The sequence below is a fragment of the Lactuca serriola genome, chromosome 5 (assembly GCF_051521515.1).
Source record: "Lactuca serriola cultivar US96UC23 chromosome 5, Lser_US96UC23_V15, whole genome shotgun sequence".
Taxonomy (NCBI): domain Eukaryota; kingdom Viridiplantae; phylum Streptophyta; class Magnoliopsida; order Asterales; family Asteraceae; genus Lactuca; species Lactuca serriola.
Window position 1 is genome coordinate 333,759,121 of NC_136412.1, and position 20,544 is coordinate 333,779,664.

The 20,544-nt window shown below is 36.5% G+C and overlaps 2 protein-coding genes across 3 annotated transcripts; one reads left to right on the forward strand and one right to left on the reverse strand.

Annotated features, from left to right (window-relative positions):
- Positions 1-13,210: 13,210 nt before the first annotated feature.
- Positions 13,211-16,225, forward strand: LOC145055269 (Protein kinase superfamily protein). The gene is made up of 4 exons (XM_079003565.1): positions 13,211-13,771; positions 14,892-15,152; positions 15,232-15,354; positions 15,451-16,225. Exons 1-4 carry the CDS (start codon positions 13,358-13,360, stop codon positions 16,054-16,056), a joined length of 1,404 nt encoding a protein of 467 aa, XP_078859691.1. The 5' UTR covers positions 13,211-13,357; the 3' UTR covers positions 16,057-16,225.
- An 810-nt stretch (positions 16,226-17,035) lies between these two features.
- LOC145055270 (putative serine/threonine-protein kinase PBL10) lies at positions 17,036-20,293 on the reverse strand. Of its 2 annotated transcripts, none has more exons than XM_079003566.1 (6): positions 19,854-20,293; positions 19,423-19,733; positions 18,529-18,664; positions 18,300-18,442; positions 17,925-18,048; positions 17,036-17,678 (listed from the first exon to the last, which is right to left on the reverse strand). In XM_079003566.1, exons 1-6 carry the CDS (start codon positions 19,969-19,971, stop codon positions 17,290-17,292), a joined length of 1,221 nt encoding a protein of 406 aa, XP_078859692.1. In that variant the 5' UTR covers positions 19,972-20,293; the 3' UTR covers positions 17,036-17,289. The 2 variants fall into 2 exon arrangements, with proteins under 2 accessions (XP_078859692.1, XP_078859693.1); XM_079003567.1 differs by having other exon boundaries at positions 19,920-20,292.
- Between the last annotated feature and the right edge of the window lie 251 nt (positions 20,294-20,544).

The following is a 20,544-nucleotide window of genomic DNA, read 5'->3' on the forward strand; positions in this document are numbered from 1 at the left end:
TAAATTAAAAGAATGGTCCCTGTGGTTTAGGATAATCTGTGTGTTTGGTCTCTAAAAACTTTTTTTTAACTCGGACGCACCTTATAGTTTGGTTTTGTTTCACGTTTAATCCCTCCTACGTCTAAAATGACCCTTTTACCTTTTTTTTAATTTACATATTACTGTTTTAATTTAATAATAATTTCAGTTAAAGAAAAGACCCCATGTCTTCTCCACAAGAAACGTTCGATTCGTTCTCTCACTATCTCTCTCTCATCTTTCCTATACGTTGTTGGAGAACCAACATATTAAGAATAACCACCACTTTGTCGGAGTCAATCACCACCGTCACCCTGCCACAAACCCTATATAAGACCTTGATCCGTCATCCTCTACTGTCTGAATCAACCCTACCCTATCTGATCTGAAGGTGGCTGCCTCTTGTTCCTCTTTATGTGTCGGAAACCTACAAGTTTGATTTTGATGGGTTGGTGGTACATGAGACAGAAAAATATTGACAGAAAATCAAAAATCGGTTAGGGAAAGGGAGGTCGACTCCTAATCATTGAGGAAGAAGATGAACATGGTGGTGGTGGTTCTCTAAAGGTGAAGGACGAGAAGAAAAGGGTTTGATCTGAATGTTTGGTTCAAAAATCAAGTTGAAGCAGAATTTATTTGAATTGGGTTTGTATGCCTTCTACTTCTTAGGGTGGGTAAAACAACCTTAATCGTTAGGGTTTAATTTGGAGAATCTCAGAAGTTTTAATCCCAATTTGGTTTCCGACTTTTTATGAGATAATTCACCATTTTGGTATGACTATGCATTTACACTTTCTTCAACACGTTGTAGACAATATTTTGAGGTGGAAAAAACAGTTTTAATATTAGATAAAACAAGATTCAAGTAACTGATTGAAGAGTTTTGTCTGGGAATATCTTTTCACCTAAATCTACCAATTATTTCTAGTGTCGGTGCACTATAATTAACATGTTCTTCACTATCATTCAATCATTGAAAGGTTTTGTTTGAATCGAAGGGTTTCAAAATGTTTTCTAAGTTCATCATGACGTATGATTTGGAGTGAGGAAGGCAACAATCTTACCGAATAAGGAAGGGTGCGGGTGGGTGGGGTTAAATGTTAATGAAAAAAGAAAAATAAATCAGTAAATCGGTAAAAAAAAAGTAATATATAAATTAAAAGGTGCAAAAGAGTCATTTCAGGTGTGGTAGGGTGTAACATCCCGACTCACAGGTATGTCATTTAAATTATTTGATTTATTTTGAGAGGGCTACTCGACTTGTTGGGGAGCACCAACTCGCCGAGTAGAGAATATTATGACCACGTGATTTTTAGAGTCTACTCGATGAATCGGAGGACCCCGACTCGACGAGTAGGAGCCGAATGAGAAAACCCTAATTTTCAGGGTTTGTGTCCTATTTAAAGGACCTTAAGCCCTCATTGTCGCCTCCCATGACACCTTACTCCCCTGTGTGAAACCCTAATCGTCTAGAGTGATTTAAGAGAGAAAGAAGAGCTAACTCTGGGCATTCTAGTGTACCTTTGAAAGAGAAGATAAGAGTATCAAGGCTTGGAATGAAAAGGGACTGTTGGATCGGTGTTATTTCATTTATAACTTATGTTGAAGGTAAAAAGTCTCCACCTTGCTCATTATTTTGATTAGATCACGTTTTTATGGAGTTTTAGGGCTTTTTCCATCTTTCCTTGAGACTTTGAGTGTGTTGAGCTTACCAAGAGATTGAGAATTCAGATTTGGACCTTATGAGTTCCCTAGAGCCCAAATGTCCTAGCTTTATCCAGCTAGAGAAGAGCTTTTATGCTTAAGACCCTAAATGGAACTTGCTTTGGCATTTCAAGCCCCAAGTGCCATGCATGGACGTAAAGCATGTAGCTTTACGTGGTATCTCAGCCTTGGGAGGCTAGATCTAGAGTTTGGGGTTGTAAATCTGCCTTAAAACGTCTGAATGAGAAAATAGACTTAAGGGACTCGACGAGTTGATGAGCCAACTCGACGAGTCGGTTAGGGTTTTCCCGACGAGTCTGGACACGTGTGACCCGGCGAGTTGACGAGACAACTCGACGCGTTAATTTGGATTTTCACGACACTTTTGAGGAAACTAGGGGACTCGACGAGTCACATAGATGAACTCGACGAGTCGGGTCAACATGGACTGTTGACTTCTGTTGACTTTAGGGTTGGGTCAAGACAGGGATTATGGAGACCATGGAGGGGTAAAATGGTCTTTTACCCATCCCCAAGAGTTAGAGAGAGAAATGGCTTGGTTTATTTAGAGTTGTGATTTAAGTGTTAATTAGAGATGATTATGACATGTAGGCAGGGATTAGACCGCTCGAGGGGTACACGATTTCCTTGATTACTTACGAGGTGAGTCTTCTCACTATACTTACAATGAGTGGTAATTTTGTGTGACCAGAGGGTCTTGTATGCTATTATTGAGTGTTGTGATATCCTGCATTATGTCTTTGTGATTTATGTTGTGTTATGCTGAGCTTTATTGAGTTAGGACGGAGGGTCCAATCCGAGTTGTGGAACCGGAGGGTCTTTATTGAGTTATAGCCATGAGAGGCTAATGAGATGTGTGTGGTATTTTGGAGAACTCACTAAGCTCCGTGCTTACCGTGTTATGTGATATTTGTTTCAGGTACTTCTCAAGATCGCAGGAGGGCGCCGACTTGATTGTACACAGGAGATGGAGTCATGTTTTGGAGGATCCTTAATTTTTATTTAAATAATTTATGAATTTGTGTTTTTGGATAATCTAACACTTTTGGGGTTTTGTGAATTGTTTTATAATAATTACATGATTAAAAATGAAAAATTTGTTTGAAAATTTACGGTGTTACATAGGGACTAGACGAGAAATAAAACTAAACCATATGGATGATCCGAGTTAAAAAAATATATGAGAGACTAAACACGCAAATTACCCAAAACCATAGGGACCATTTGTGTGATTTACCCTTAAAAATATATAGGAATGGTCTTTTTGTCTAATTATGTTAAAAAAGCGTCGTTAAGACTATACGGAGTGCAGGACGCCAAAGGCTCGCCATCCTCGCCAATGCTGCCTGTGACTCGCGTAAAGAAAACTCGCATTCACCAACTCGTTGGTGTTGTTGTTGGGGGGGGGGGGGGAGAGAGAGAGAGAGAGAGAGGGAGAGAGAGAGAGAGAGAGAGAGAGAGAGAGAGAGAAAGAGAGAGAGAGAGAGAGAGAGAGAGAGAGAGGGAGAGAGAGAGAGAGAGAGAATTTAATTGCCTTTTGCAAATTTTGACCTAAATTAATAATATTTGACCAACTTTTTTGAAAAAGATTATCTCTTTAAAAAAACAATATTTTGTATAAAACAACAAATTTTCTTTAAAAACATTATAAATACACACTTCAATCTCAATATTTTATTACACGCTCTCATTTTCTGTCATAATATTTGTATGTGACATCCACAAAATCTCGGCTAGAAAAGACCGGTTTCATTTATGCTTTTTAAAATAATTTCAGAGTAAATCTTTTTGATTTAAAAGAGTTGCGGAATTTGTTCCCAAAACAAAATGTGATAAAATAATATTTATCAAAGCATTTCATCAAGAGATGCATTTTCATTATATAATCAAAACGCGGGATGTCATGTTCCGATACAGACCATAAAGCATAAACGATAACATTACAAGTCATTCAACAAATATATACATATATAGACTTGTAAACTAAACAACTCGATGATTCATCCATCTTATGCCTTTGCGCCACTTCCTGTAATACAAATAAAACTGAGTGGGTCAGGCTTGGGAGCCTGGTGAGCATATAGGGTTTTCAATCCACAATAAATAAATCATATTTAATTTCACCAACCAACAATAACCCGATTACCCATTCCTGTTATCCTCACTTTACGTCCCTAAAACAACATCTATCTCAAGGGACCTAGTCTAGGATTTTCATCGGGACGGACATTACTGCTAAGGGGTTTCCTCAATAATAGATATCCTAAAGGCAACCATGAGGGGGATAGAGTACACCGGTGAACACATCGTTCACAACACCTACAGGGTATGAACCTGCTAGCGTTCCACTGGACTGTCTAGGAAGAGTCCGTGGTCGTTATCCATACTTCGATGAATAACTAGATCAACAATAACAACATCGAGGCCTCTCATTTGTTTATCACACATCAACTATCTATCCATGTTCTACCCAACATATTAGTAGATAAAAATATATACCTTTATACATAGTTTAAAACCTGTATAGCATTCTCATTCAATACATATTCCACATAACAGATGAGGCACACCCACATAACACGTATTTCATAGAAAATAAATCAGATCTATGAGATAGAAGAGAGTGAATATACATTCACACACATAACAACAAAATTATACACATAACACGTATTTCGTATAGAATACTTCATAATTATGCGTTAGAAGAAAGTAACTACACACTCACTTGATCAGAAGATGATCGGACAACACTACGACTTTTAGAAGTAGTATTCTTCGGTAGATCTGGAAGATTTTCACAAAACCGGGCTCCTCGCGGGCAGAGCTTCGGATCGGGAATCGCACTTCTCGGGATCTTTGAGGCTTTGAAACTTGCTTCGGGACTCGGGAATATTACCGGGGCTTCGGGGTATAAATGGCACGCAAAACGATGCAAAACGAGAGAGAGAGAGAGAGAAGAGAAAAAGAGCAAAACTCTCAGCTGCCCTCGCAAGCCTTTTATAGAGGCTGAGCCTCGCACGTACGCCGGGCGTAATGCCCTAACGCGGGGCGTACTCCTCGGATCGTCACTGCATGCGTCATCGGAGCACTTGAGTCCGAGGCGATGCATGCATCGGGGTACGCTGGGCGTACTTCGGATCAGATCGGTGACTCCTTCGGATATACATCCGAATTAAAGATTAAATTTATATATTTTCATTATTTAATAAACTTCAAAAATTCATATCTTCTTCATACGAACTCCGTTTTCGACGTTCTTTATATCCACGCGTAGGTGAGACTACGCTCTATGACTTTCGTTTAGACTCCGTCGGCTAATTTTGATTTTATTTTTATTACTTATTTTTAGTAGGCCGGGATAGGAAAACTTCGTTATAAATTCATAACTTCTTCGTCCGACGTCCGTTCTCGCCTAACTTTTTATCGCTTCGCTACCACTAACGAGATCTTTGATTCTCGTTTAGATTGTTTCGGCTAAAAAACGCTCAATCTCAAATCGAGTATTCGGGCTGCATACCGCTAAGTCGAAACTTCAGAAAATCATAACTTCCTCATACGAAGTCAAATTTGGGCGTTCTATATATATTCGGAAACCTCGTTTCGGCCATTACAACTTTACGTAAAGATATCGAGTTTATTTTACACTTAAATTTTGACTCTTATTTTTATTCTTAATTAATCAAATCACATAATTAAGCAATTAAGCACAAAACACATAATACTCAAATAATACACTCCTATTATTTCAAAACGGGTTACAAAGGTTAACCTAGACTATTATATCAACATTAATGACAAGCCCAGAAACACAGGCGTTACAATTCTCTCCACCTTAGAATGATTTTGTCCCCGGAATCACACGTCAACAAGCAAATGCGGATAGCGACCCATCATGTCACTCTCCGTCTCGCAGGTGAGATTCGGCCCATTCGTGTGTTTCCATCGGACAAGCACTAACTCGACCATCTTGCGTCGCAACTTCTTAGTCTTTCGGTCAACGATTGCCTCTGGTTCTTCAATCAACCTTTTGTTCTCATCAATTCTCAACTCCGAAAGTGGAATCATGTCGGGAACTTCTCCCGTGAACTTCCTCAAATAACACACATGAAAAGTGTTATGAATTCCATTCAGTTCTTCTGGTAGTTCAAGCTTGTAAGCTTGGTTCCCAATCCTCTGAAGAACTTTAAACGGTCCAATAAACCTTGGACTTAATTTTCCACTTTTACCAAATCTTATAAGTCCCTTCCACGACGAGACTTTAAGCAAAACCGAATCTCCAACTTCAAAATTCATCGGTCTTCGCTTGTTGTCAGAATAGCTCTTTTGACGATCCTGAGCTGCTAACATTCTTTCCCTAATTATTTTCAACTTTTCAGCAGTTTGATGGACTATCTCCGGTCCCATAAACTGCTTTTCCCCAACCTCAAGCCAACAAGACAGCGTACGACACTTCTATCCGTACAAAGCTTGATAAGGTGCCATCTTTATGCTCGAGTGGAAACTATTATTATAGGAAAATTCTACTAAAGGTAAATGTTCATCCCAATTACCTAGGAATTCCAGGGTACATGCTCTCAGCATATCTTCAAGTGTTTGTATCTTCGTTCGCTCTGACCATCAGTTTGCGGATGGTAAGCTGTACTTAAACACAACTTGGTACCCAATTCCTCTTGTAGACTTTTCCAAAATCGCGAGGTGAAACGGCTGTCACGATCTGACACAATCGTTAACGGGACACCGTGAAGCCTCATAATTTCCTTCACGTAAGAATTCACAAGCTTTTCCATAGACCATTTCTCCTTGGCTACTATGAAATGCGCACTCTTAGTGAATTGATCAACGACCACCCAAATCATGTCGTGACCACTTTTTGTTCTGAGCAGTTTAGTGACAAAATCCATAGCAATGTCTTCCCACTTACCCATAGGCACAGGCAATGGTTCTAAACTCCCGTACGGTTTCTGATGTTGTGTCTTGACTCTCTCACAAGTCACACACTCGGCCACATACTTTGCAACATCAAGCTTCATTCGTCGGCCACCAGTAGTAGGGTTTCAGGTCCCTATACATTTTAGTGCTACCGGGATGAATCGAGTACATGGTCTTGTGAGCTTCTTCCATCAAAAGATCTCTGATTCCTCCTGTATTAGGTATCCAAATCCGATCTTGGAACACCTTCAGTCCATGACTGTTTATACTGAACACCAACGTTTTGCCCAAACGTTCCTCCTTTCGGTCATTCTTCTCAGAAGCTTCCTCTTGAGCTTTCTTTATACTTTCCACAATTGTCGAGACAACTTTAATTCTCAACGCTCTTGGCCTTTTCCTTTCAAGATTGACTTCCCGACTGAGAGCATCAGCAACAACATTAGCTTTACCGGGGTGGTAAAGTATCTCACAGTCGTAGTCCTTAAGTAACTCTAGCCAGCGTCGTTGCTGATGGGTTTTAGTCATAAGACATCCTATGTGCTCATATAAACCCTAATGCTTGGATCTAGGTTTCTCTATTGTATATACAAGTTATCCAAGACTATAAACCCTAATTCTAGCATATGGAAATCGATATTAACATATAATTAGGTTTAAGATGTTACCTTGATTGTTATGTAGTAATAACAATCCCAATTCCTCCTTGAATTGACTTTGGAAGGCTTAGAGTCACAAGTGTCACTCCTCTAATGGCTTACAAACACCAAGAGCAAATGGAGAAGGTATAAAGAGAGAGGAGAGGTATAAGAATTCATCCCTAAGATGCCTTGGGAAGGTCTGGACGAAATCATGAGCCAAAGGGGGTTTATATAGGTGTAGAGATAGGGTTTCAGTCCTTATCCTTATCTAGTTGCTTGCTTACTAAGCAACCCATAAGATAAGCCTTGAATCCTTATCATGGTCGAATTCTAAGGCCCTTATCACCTTAAATTCATCCAACCTATCCTTAAGATAATCCTTACCTTATTTTGTAACTATCACATAATTACAATTCAGCCCCTCTGGTTTAATTAATTACATTTGACCACAAAATTAATTCTTAATTAATTATTGACCAATATTAATTAAACAAATATGATTTCTCCTTTAATATATTATTCTTATAACATATTAATAAATCATAATAACCTCTCTCTCTATTTATTTCTCCAATAAAGTTGCTTTGGTGAAGACAACCCAAAAGGACCATGCACCATCGGGTCAAGTACATACCAAAATAGTTATGGACTTAGACACTAATCCAACAGTCTCCCACTTGGATAAGTCTAATAACTATTATGCGTATAACTTCAGATCCTGGTCTGCAATCGTAGCTTTCCAAAGCCGCTGTCAACTCTGATCCTATCAGATACGCGTGTCCTTAGATAAGGGATCATATATTCCTCCATTCTAGATATCGTATGAGACATCAATTTCCGATTTATGACGACTGACTAATTGAACAAATCAAATTAGCCCTAGCCCGGCCGAGCATTTACTAAATCATCGAGGGGCCCAAAGATATCGCTTTTATCCTACTTTGGATAAAAGGAACGGATAAACTTTGATACAATGCTTTCTTGCACTCACTAACCAAATCACACACAACAATATGTTTTATAACACCAAGTTACTAGTGCGTTTACATATTATCAATGTGCAACCGATTTGCAAGATACAACTCACACATCTCGGTTTCAAGAATATAAGATGTTATCGTCTCACCAATCACTCGTGATACAATTCATGGAGTGATCCAAGTGAGCGTGGGTTTAATCCAATGCTCAAATCATATTCATAAGCACTCATGAACGTTGCAGCAAACATTTGCTTATGTCTAATAATCTTTCAGACAATCCACACACCAATTCACGACAGTCTTTATTCATATCTACTTCCAACATATGAACGACTGTGGCCCGTTCGAATAATTCGATTACTCTTAATAAACTCAATTATTCTGGAAGTCAAAACATGCAAATGTGAAACACAAGAATAATACTAATCCCATATGGCCTCAAACCTTTGAGTATAAATAAAACTCCTTTTATTTATCACCATATCGATTACTCATTATTTGTCGTTTCGGGTAATCAACTTCTTACTTGAATTATTACACTTGCCCCATGCTCTTAGCATGCACACAATGTTTACCTATGGTTCTTACTTTGTGAAATAGACCAAATTGAGCACATTCCTAATCATTCTCATTTCACAACTCCAAATCCTTTTTTTCATAAGTGAAAGAATATCAAATTCTTGCTATTTATAGAATATGCTAGATTCTAACATTTTATGCAATGATCCTTTTGTAATGTCACTGCACCAAAGTCACAAAGACTATTGCCAATGATATTACAAAGTCCTCTATCGGACATTGTTACAAGACAATTCCTTAGATATGATGTCTCTCACTCAAAGTACATTCCTTTGAACATCCTTTTGCATAAAAGTTTCTAATCTAGACATAGATTTTCAATATCCAATTCTCGAACGCTTCTTTATGCTTATCACTCCAAGCATAAGCAGCTCCTTTGTGGGTCAAAGCTATTAATGGACTAGCGATCGATGAAAAGCCTTGGATAAACCTTCGGTAATATCCGGCTAATCCTAAAAAGCTTTGGATTTCCGTGGGACTTTTTGGTTGTTCCCACTTCATTGCAGCTTCAATCTTTGCTGGATCAACCATTATCCCTTCTTGGTTGACCACGTGACCCAAGAATTGGACTTCTCGAATCCAAAAATCACATTTGGAGAACTTTGCATACAACTTCTCCTTCTTCAAGACTTCCAACACTTCTCGCAAGTGTCTGCCATGCTCTTCTTGGCTCTTTGAATAAATCAGAATGTCGTCAATGAACACTATCACAGATTTATCAAGGAACGTATTACAAACTCTATTCATCAAAATCCATGAATGTTGCTGGTGCATTGGTTAGTCCAAACGACATAACCAAAAACTTGTAGTGTCCATATCGTGTTCTGAATGCAGTCTTCTCTATATCCTGCTCTCTTACTTTCAGCTGATGATATCCTGACCTCAGGTCGATCTTTGAAAAATAACTTGAACCTTGTAGTTGATCGAACAGGTCATCAATCCTCGGCAACGGGTATCTATTCTTTATCGTTGCTTTATTTAGTTCTCCGTAATTAATGCACATCCTCATACTTCCATCTTTCTTATTTACGAGTAACATCGGAGCTCCCCAGAGCGATGAACTAGGTCTAATGAAACCTTTGTCCAATAACTCCTGAAGTTGCATCATCAGCTCTTTCATCTCCGTCGGTGCTAATCGATAAGGTGCTTTTGTTATTGGCATCGTCCCTGGCAACAAGTCTATTCTAAACTCCACTTGTCTATCAGGCGGTAATCCGGGAAGATCTTTATGAAATACTTCCGGATAATCACACACGACAGGAATGCTCTGCATCACCTTTTTCTCCTTTTTAGCATCGATTACGAATGCTAGATACGACGTACATCCTTTAGCCAAACACTTTCTGGTTTTCATCAATGAAATGATTCCAGAATTTACTCTGCGTTTATCTCCATACACCATAAACGATTCTTTCCCAGGTGGGTTTACTTTGACTATCTTTTTGTTGCATAATATCTCGGCATCATTGGCATTAAGCCAATCCATTCCCAACATGATGTCGAAACCATTAAGTTCTATAGGCAATAATTCCTCGTGGAACTTATTCCCATTCAAGTCAATTAAGATGTTTTTCATACGATGACTAACATGTACAAACTTGCCATTATCTTTTTCTTGCACAATATCTCGGCATCTAGCTGCCTCCTTCTTCTTCGGGCAGTCCCTCGACATGTGTCCATCCTTACCACAACCATAACAAACTTTCTTAGCGAGGGTGCATTCATTGGCATAGTGCCCTGGCTTTCCACACTTGTAGCATGTGGCCACTACCTCACATTTTCCATGATGCTTCTTCTTACATTTGTCGCACCATTTCGCTTCCCCTCTTTCTCTTCTCGAACTAGACTTTGAGAACTTGTTTTTCTTGTTGGACCCTGAAGTTCCATCGAACTTCCTCTTTTCACCAACATCTATTCTTTCCAGACCCTTTTCCTTCTGCTGGGCCTCCACATTCTTAGCTGCACGAACAACTGTTTTCAGAGTAGTTGCCATCTTGACTGTCGGACCAAAGTCGACAGACAGTCCATTAGCAAACCTCTCAATCTTGGAGAGTTCTGTTGGCACTAGGTACGGAAATAACTTCATTTTCTCAGTGTTAAAAATGATGTGACATGCTAAGACACATTACTTAACATGATGTTGTGCTTAGTTGACATGCAAAAAAAAATGATGTGACATCTAGGGGTTGTGTCATAAGTATCATCCTTAACTAATTTTATCTCCCCTAACATTAGTCTAATCAATATTTTACATTTGATTTGACTTCATTTTTTTTTCTTTTTTTCTTTTTTTTTGTTTTTGTTTTTTTGTTGTTTTTTCTTTTATTATTATTATTATTATTATTATTATTATTATTATAAATTTCGATAACCATATAAAATTCGGATAACATTAAAAATTCGGACGACATTATAAAATTCGAACGACTACATAAAATTGAACAAAAGTAAAGTTTGTTTTCAACTGCATAACACACTACACAAATATAATAACGAACCAATTAACATATCCGTGATAAATAAAGACAAACTTTGTTATTGTTCCGTTTTATATAGTCGTTTGAATTTTATTATGCCGACCAAATTTATAATGCACTACAGATTTTAAAATTTCATCCGAATTTTAAAATGTTTTCCGAATTTTATACGATTATCCAAATTTATAATAATAATAATAATAATAAATAAATAAATAAATTAAAAAGAACTAAAAACATCAAAAAAAAAATAATAATAAAATAAGGAAAAATAAAAAAAAAACAAAAAAAAATTATTTAATCTTTTTTTTTGAACGGCAAAAATAAAATTCATTAATCAGAGCTAGCAGGCCTGGACAAACACAGTACATATAGATAGAGTATTAATGATAGAGATGTATGTAATATAGTCTAGACAAAGCTAATGTTGATCTAAGAATTTTAATTGGAAACCGAAACAATGATTAAACTAGAGTTCCCCAAGCTTGAGCAAGTATGCTTGAGGCATCATCAACCTTTGAATGAAGCAACACCAACAAGGATAAAATAGTTGTGCTTCAGATCTTTAATATAGAGTCTTCGTGATGAGAACCTTTGTCACCAGTGCGTTAGGGATGCAAACTACTCCTCTAGAAAGGCTGACTGTTACCTAAAATTATTTTCCATGAGGATTCTCCAAGCATGCTTAGTTGAAAGCTTATGAAAATTATGCAGCTACATCCAACATCCAAGAAGTGTCCAATTGAGAGTCCCTGCGAAGAGAAACAAACAGAAAAGAGAAAAACACGCCAAGATAAATTCCCCCCCCCCCCCCCCCCCCCCCCTCCCAAATTAATAACACTATGATCTAGAAAGAAACACGAAAGAAATGTCAGATATACTCCTAGAAAGATGTCTACCCGGTGAAGAAAACGCACACCAAAACACACGCTTAACTGTTACTTGGCATACACCAAGACCATCCAAGAAGTGTCCAATTGAGAGTCCCTACCAAGAGAAACAAACAGAAAAGAGAAAAACACACGCCAAGATAAATTCCCCCTCCCCTCCCCCCCCCCCCCCCCCCCCCCCCTCCCAAATTTGTAACACCACGCTCTAGAAAGAAACACGAAAGAAATGCCAAACACATATATATTCCTAGAAAGATGTCTGCCTGCCCGGTGAAAAAAACGCACATCAAAACACATGCTTAACTCTTACTTGGCATACACCAAAACACTAAATGAACCCAACCCTCCCCCACCCAACATGAACTATAAGTTGGGACTTCAAACATTAACTTCAGAGTTTTGATAGACAAAAATACCAAGTGGATATGAACATAAACAATCTCACAAACATTTAAATAATACATAATATTTAAGAGCAATATTTTTATCTCTTAAAACATCAAACCTCGGCGTTTTATTAAAAATCTCAAAAGTTTAATATATATATATATATATATATATATATATATATATATATATATATATATATATATATATATATATATATATATATATATATATATATATATATTTCTTTTTTAGAACTGTTTGTCCCACTCAAATATTGATGCTTGATATTTCTGCATATTTGCATTTTTATTTGTAAAACCTTCAAAATCGAAGTTTCTAATAAAATTATATTTAATTCTTTACTTGCTTAGATCGGTAAAAGAAAATTATTAAAAATAGACTTGTGAATTTTTTTTTTATAAAATGAAATTAATAGAGATTTTAATAAAACATTTCATGGTGGACCGAGCTGCTCACCAACCTTTTCCGTATATACGAATACATATACGTATAGCAATCTTTTCTTGACTTATTAATATATAATTTTAATATATAATTATATATAAATCAATCAAATGTAAGCAATTTTAGTTTAACATTCGAACATTCTGCTCGGTTGAACCCGTCTTCCCCCTCCCCTTTCTCTCTCTTCTAACCGGAGCATTTAAATTCCGGCGACCAAACGCCGTCGCCATAAAAATAGGCTAATAGTTGACAGCTGCAACTAAATGAAGTGTTTTCACTTTAGTACTGGAGATAGGAGAGCCAACGACGAGGACGGTGTCCTTTCCAGGTCGTCGACCAGGGTATCCTGGGCGCGTTCCCTCAGCGTTGCATCCACCAGCTTTGACACTACTCGTCGGTCGGAGTTTGATTCAGATAGCAACTCTAGAGACCTCAGTGACACCGTAGGGTTCTCTGAGCTCTTATCTCAGCGTCGTGCGAACGATCTGCGAGTTTTTAAGTTCGCTGAGTTGAAGTCTGCGACCAAGGGATTCAATCGATCGCTTGTGATCGGTGAGGGGGGATTTGGTTGTGTTTACAGAGGTGTTGTTAAGTCCGCCGCCGTGGCCGATGCAGGTAGCGATGGAGATCGGTATCTGGATGTTGCTATCAAGCAGTTGAGCCGTAATGGATTCCAGGCATGGCTTTTTGCCCTTTCCTCCGTCATTTTATTTTCTTTATTTAATTAGATTTTCAAATAAATTACTGTTTTCCGAGTGTTTTTTTTAGAGAACTCCACACACAACTCCAGAATCCATGGATTTGCAGGTTTTGCAACCACAAGCACCATTAATCACGAAAAGTATCTGAAAAACTATTTGTATATAACTATATATGGATTTATATTCTAACACACTAGCTGCCTATGAATTTTCTACGTTGAATAAGAATATAAGACAAAAGATCTTATATAAACAAGAAATTCTCAGTGGAAACTACAGCTGTCAGAACGTCAAACTTATCTAAAAAAACGATACATTTTACAAGTCTATCAGCACATTGTACGCCCTTTTGATTCTGCTATTGCTCTATATAAGTATACAAAATATGTCCTATACACATAATGCAGTTGTTGGAGCTAAACAATTATAGTAATATAACAACAAAAGGAAGATTGAAATGGATTACTCATCTTTAGGTCTAGTAATTGCTAAAGATAAATTAAAGTTTCTTTTAGCTTTTATGAACGAAAGTTTGATGTGAAAAACAACAAAATTTAGTACCTGTCACAAAAATAATTGTGCATTTGCTCAAATGTAAACATCAAGAACAACTTTTTACTGTTTGGAGGTGTAATTCAATTCAATTCAATTCAATTCAGTATTCGTACCATCTATTTAAGAATTGAAATTATTTTGTCACCAAATATCTAAAAGGGTTTGTTTTCATCTTAGAGCAATATCTGATCAATTACTTACTCATCACTCATAAGAAGTAATTCAGAAGCCTGGTATTGATAATTTCCTGTATTGAATGTTAATGTTTGTCTTCTGAATAAAATGTTGATAACAATTTTGTTCCATTGATAAAGTTTCCTTTTTCTTTTTTCTTTAATGTTGACTAGACTTGCAGAAAAATTATTGTTTTGTCCACTATAGACTTGTACATCACTGGACCAATCTCAAATCAAAAATCACCATTGGATACCCTTTTTAAATCTGACCTTCTTACCCTATGTTCACATGAAACCCTTTGAAAACATTAGATATTTTGTTGTCTTATGGATTTTTCTTGAAATTCTATGTTCTTAGTGTTCAGGGGCATAAGGAGTGGATTAATGAAGTCAACTTTTTGGGTATAGTCAACCATCCAAATCTTGTAAAGTTAGTTGGATATTGTGCAGAAGATGACGAAAGAGGGATTCAAAGGCTTTTAGTATATGAACTCATGTCCAATAAAAGCTTAGAAGATCATCTTTTGGGACGTGTCCATTCTCCTCTTTCATGGATGTCACGCTTACAAATTGCACTTGGTGCAGCTCGTGGTTTGGCTTATCTTCATGAAGAAATGGATTTCCAAGTAATCGTTTATTTCACTTCTAAATAGCAACCTACTTTCACTCATTTTATTTATATATTAATATTTTTATATAATGCAGTTGATTTTTCGTGATTTTAAAACTTCAAATGTGCTTCTCGATGAAGACTTCAACCCAAAGCTCTCGGATTTCGGTCTAGCAAGACAGGGTCCCACTGCTGGACTGAGTCATGTTTCAACAGTGGTAAATACTAAATACTAATATTTTACTATTTTTTATTTTTTCATTTATTTGTATTATATAAATTTATAATATTATTTGTGGTATTTAAAATTTAAGGTGGTGGGGACGATAGGTTATGCAGCGCCTGAGTATGTGCACACGGGGAGACTGACATCAAAAAGCGATGTGTGGTCGTTTGGGGTGGTGGTGTACGAGCTTATCACGGGTAGGCGAGCAGTGGAACGTAACTTGCCACGAAATGAACAGAAGCTATTGGAATGGGTGAAGCCTTTTATTTCAGATTCGAAAAAATTTCATCTTTTAATGGATCCACGTCTCGAAGGAGACTTCTCCCTTAAATCCGCACAAAAACTATCTTCTTTAGCCAATAAATGTCTCACAAAAAACCCCAAATCCCGACCCAAAATGAGCCAAGTAGTCGAAATGCTCGAGCAAATCATCAAGGATACATCACCAGAACCGGAACTGGAATTACAACCGCAACTGGAATCACAACCGGAACCGGAACCGGAATCACAGGCGGAACCGGAAGTGGAAGTGGAATGTGTTAAAGAAGAACGTGATATGAAAAAGCAAGTGAGTGGTAATTATATAAAGAAGGTTTTTGATTTTAAGGAATTGGTTACGTTGAGGAACAGATCGATTGGGAGATTGGATTGGAGGCATTGGACAGCTGGCAGTGTGAAACATAATAGCGTGTGAATTGTGATATGTTAATTGTTAAAGGTGTTGTTTGTGTGTTCATTGTAAAATGTGTTGTTTGTAGTAGTAAAGGATTTTTTGTACAAACTAAAGGGAAAATGTACGGATTATTTTCTCGGACTTGAGATCTAAGTAAGTGTTACTGTTAATGAAATTATTGTACTTAAAACCGTGTGACGTTTTCTTATTTATTTAGCGGATCCTCCTTAATAAATGAAAGTTTTTTTTGCCACATGTCAATCTCTCATGAGTTTTGACACTTGTCATTTTCTAGTATTTTTGAAATATATATTATCCACTTGTCAATTTTTGATTTGTTTCGATTTTTAAAATTAAAATCATATACATGTAAAGTATTAAATATCATATATATGATATTAAATTGCAATAAATACATTTATTTCTTTCTTATTTTAAAGTTGTACACTAAAAAATATTTTGTGTTTGCACTTTACTTTAATGTTTCATTTTTTTTAAAATCAACCCGTGTAATATACGGGTCTCACATCTAGTTTCTTAATGTTCATAAGATAGAAAGTATAACATAGTTGGACATTTTGGACTTATTTAACATGAGTTAAAATTGGAGACTTGGTCATCATATGCAACTTTGTAGAATCTATATTTTAAAGGATGCCATATGTTGACTTATTCACATGGGAAACAAACACGAAAGTCTTTCTTTGTTGATAAAAGACCAATTCTTGAATTTTGCTCAAATTGTCAAATTTTACAAGCTTCTGAAATTTGGAGATATTCTATTAACGATACTTGGACTTGGCAACTAAGTTTATATACCGAAGAGTGGCGAACTTGTTTTTTCTAAAGTAAATGCCTATAACCTTGTAAATCGTTTTATTGAAAAAATAGGTTTAATTATTTTAATAATTTAATTCTTCTATAACAATCAAACATCAGTTGTTTATAAAACTCTAAATAAAGGACTAGAAAAATACATGTGGGTGAGTGGGTCAACGAGTCAATCAAAGCCGCTGTGGCCTGTTTAAAAAATTATACGATTTGATGTTTTATAGATTTAAATACAGATTTACTAAACATTGTATTGGTATTTTGTTAAATACCAAATCACAAAATCAGCAACCACATGACCAAAAGTTAAGAATAAATTAAACTTCAGGGATGACTTTTGTAGTTTCCTTGAATTTAGAAACAAACTTAACACTTAGCCCAAATAACTGTACAATCATTTGGCCCAACTAGTCACATCTTTTCCTACAAACCTTGAGGCCTGGGATAAGCAGCCTTCCCAATTGGGAGTGTTCCATGAGTCGAGTGTCTTCGGGGCTTGCTTCCCTTCGGGTCCTGAAGCTGCTCGAGTTCTTTGACCACTTCCACCATAGTGGGCCTAAACCTGGGCTCAACCGATATACACCGTAATGCAACGGTTGCAACCGCATAGGCCCCTTCCAGTGTATACTGGCCCTCAAGCCGGTTGTCTATAACCCGGAACAGTTTACGTTTGTGGGCCAAGTAGGGCTTGGCCCACTCAACTAAACTGTATTCGTTCGATGGCCTGTTCTTGTCTACTGCTCTTCGGCCCGATAACATTTCAAGAAGAACCACCCCGAAACTATACACATCACTCTTAGACGTCAAGTGACCTAAAATGAGAAGTCAAAAAAAAAGAAACATCATAAAATTGTACGAAATAGCAACGTATTTTATAGTTTGAAAAATCTATCCAATTATAGCTGTAAAAGTTCAAAATTGTTTTGTATTTGGATGACAGCTACAAATTGGTGGATTTTTCGATGTGTAATATTGTAATGGAAAGAAATGAAAATTAAAATGCTATGATAAAGAAATCAATGAAAGTAAGTTGCTATTTCTTGATACAACTTGCATACCTGTTGCTAGATACTCGGGTGCTGCGTATCCGTAGGTTCCCATGACTCTAGTAGAAACATGACTTTTATCACCGGTTGGTCCATCTTTCGCGAGCCCAAAATCCGACAATTTTGCATTGTAGTTCTGTATTATGACGTCATTGTAAAATTACCAAACTACCCTTAAGCTTTAACCGATTTTGGCCGTGCATTTGAAGTGCTTGCTTATTGGTGTTTGACAAAAACCTATTCTTATTATGATTATTTAGGGCCGAAATAATAAAAGATTTGGAGAAGCATGCAAGAAGTTGAAAGAAATTGATTGTTGAGATAAATGTAAAGTTACCTAACTACCCTAAGAAACGTAATCTATACTTGCGAACAACACGAACTTACCGAATCTAGCAACACATTAGAAGTCTTGAAATCCCGATAAATCACTTTTGTTTTTGCGTTGTGAAGAAAAGCAAGGCCTTTAGCAGCTCCAAGAGCAGCCTTCAAACGAAGACTCCATGACAACGGTTGAAAATATGATCCTCCTATCGATCAATCATACAAAAAAAATTATTTCTATTTGATTTATTTAAAACCAAGAAAATAAAACAGAAAATAAACTAAAACTTACTCCTAAATAAGTGATTTTCCAAGCTTCCACGAGGCATGAACTCGTAGACTAAAAGTCTTTGTTCGTCCTCTAAGCAGTAACCAATTAGTTCCACAAGATTTGGATGTGAAAATTGTCCGAGATAATTCACTTCCGCCTGAAAATACCGAATCCAAAGACATTAAGTTGAAGAACCAAGAAATTGAATCGGAAAAAACTCAACTTTTTATTATTAATGTAATGACAACGTACTTTCATTGATGTGTGTTTATCATTGATTTGTCATCCAAATACAAAGAGATTTTAGCTGCTATAATCGTGTAAAATTTTTCGAAAGTATAAAATTCTAACAAGAAAAATTGATAGTAAAATGCTATAATAGGGTATATAAAATATTATTTTCGTTCAAAAACAAAAATAAAATATTGTAATACATGGTATAAACGAAAATATATTGTTATTTTTAACATGGTAAGTAAATCACAAAACAACGACCAAAATGGTTGGAAGCTTTCAAAAGAATGTCCCACCACAAAAAAGAATCAATCATTTTTTATGAAAATCATGTATTTCACGATACATGATTTTTTTCAAAGTTCTTTTTGAAAAAGATTTTTGTGATAGGCATTAGACAATCACACGAAACCAGCTTTTTGATAAAACCATCGTTATCTTAATTGCTTATTATATCTTTATAATTATTGTAATTATTATATTGTGATTATTAATATTAAAATATGTGGTTGTTGTAAACTTTTAGTGTGTAAGTTGATGTTAAAAAAATATATACTATTATACTACATCTTAGACAAAAATAGTATAAATCCAAACTCAAAGTTGAAGGATAAAAGTTTTAACCAAAAATAAAATGGATAGAGATTCAGATAAAAGTAATTTTGAAAAAGTGAGGCTCACCAGCCATTCCCTGTGACCTTGAAAGCTTTCTTGATTAAGCTTTTTGACAGCAATAACAAGACCTGTTCCAGGTTTAGTAGCAGCAAAAGTCTGTTCATCGATCCAACCCTTGAAAACCGATCCAAATCCGCCTTCTCCGAGCACACTATCTGGCCGGAAGTTCCTCGTCGCCATCTTCAGATCGGAAAAACTGAAGCTTTTCAAATTCGACGACTGCAATATCTCACCTTCGCTCCGTGGAGTTGCTGACACAGATGACACCTTACTGCTATTTTGAGTCCCAACATCACCACCACTCTTTGAAATCACTCCTGAATCATTATTCATTCATTCACAAAACATTAATTTAAATCTAGTTTATGCTCTAAAATGATTTAAAGAAGCAACGACTCACAACAAAAACAAAAGCAAAACACAGAATACAAACACACCCCTCAAGTTACGCATCATCAAGTTCAATAGACATATATGAGTATTAGTATGTCCAGTTATAATACCGGAGTGAAACGGGCTCGTATCTTTGGTTTCAGCACTGAAGCAAATTCCCATTGGAATTCGTGTTTCTGGGTGGTTGCTCTCACTTTTCAGAACTCTTTAACTCAAATAGTCAATGGCACCTTTAAACAAAACTACACCTTCATATCCAACAAAAAGATCAATAACATCCCAAACATATCTGGGTGTAAAAATCTTGAAACGGAAGATGCTGCTATTTTTCTTTGGAGTACTCTAAACACACTTAAATCACAGGCACCCTGAACGGCTGAATCAATTCGCACCAATTTCTTGAAAACCCATGAAGTTTGAGCAGAGAGAACAGTGTTAGGCTTATAGGTGTTTTGAGCAGAGGAAGTTAGTGAGGTGAGAATAATATATATATATATATATATATATATATATATATATATATATATATATATATATATATATAGAGAGAGAGAGAGAGAGAGAGAGAGAGAGAGAGAGAGAGAGAGAGAGAGAGATGGATGAAGGTTGGGAAGAGATAGCATTAATGGGGAATTGGCCCATTTCAAGTGTTTGGAGTAAACAATGGAACAAAACCACAATTATGAATAACCCTTTTAGCAAAATGATGGTAGGATAAACGATAGACATTAGCTT

Excerpts from the sequence above, each read along its gene's own strand:
- LOC145055270 (XM_079003566.1), bottom strand. The coding sequence starts at position 19,971 with ATGGGAATTTGCTTCAGTGCTGAAACCAAAGATACGAGCCCGTTTCAC. Across the intron at positions 18,443-18,528 it reads GGAAAATCACTTATTTAGGA|GAGGATCATATTTTCAACCG; the intron begins GTAAGTTTTAGT and ends ATTGATCGATAG. Across the intron at positions 17,679-17,924 it reads ACCCGAGTATCTAGCAACAG|GTCACTTGACGTCTAAGAGT; the intron begins GTATGCAAGTTG and ends TTCTCATTTTAG.
- LOC145055269 (XM_079003565.1), top strand. The coding sequence starts at position 13,358 with ATGAAGTGTTTTCACTTTAGTACTGGAGATAGGAGAGCCAACGACGAG. Across the intron at positions 13,772-14,891 it reads TGAGCCGTAATGGATTCCAG|GGGCATAAGGAGTGGATTAA; the intron begins GCATGGCTTTTT and ends CTTAGTGTTCAG. Across the intron at positions 15,153-15,231 it reads ATGAAGAAATGGATTTCCAA|TTGATTTTTCGTGATTTTAA; the intron begins GTAATCGTTTAT and ends TATATAATGCAG.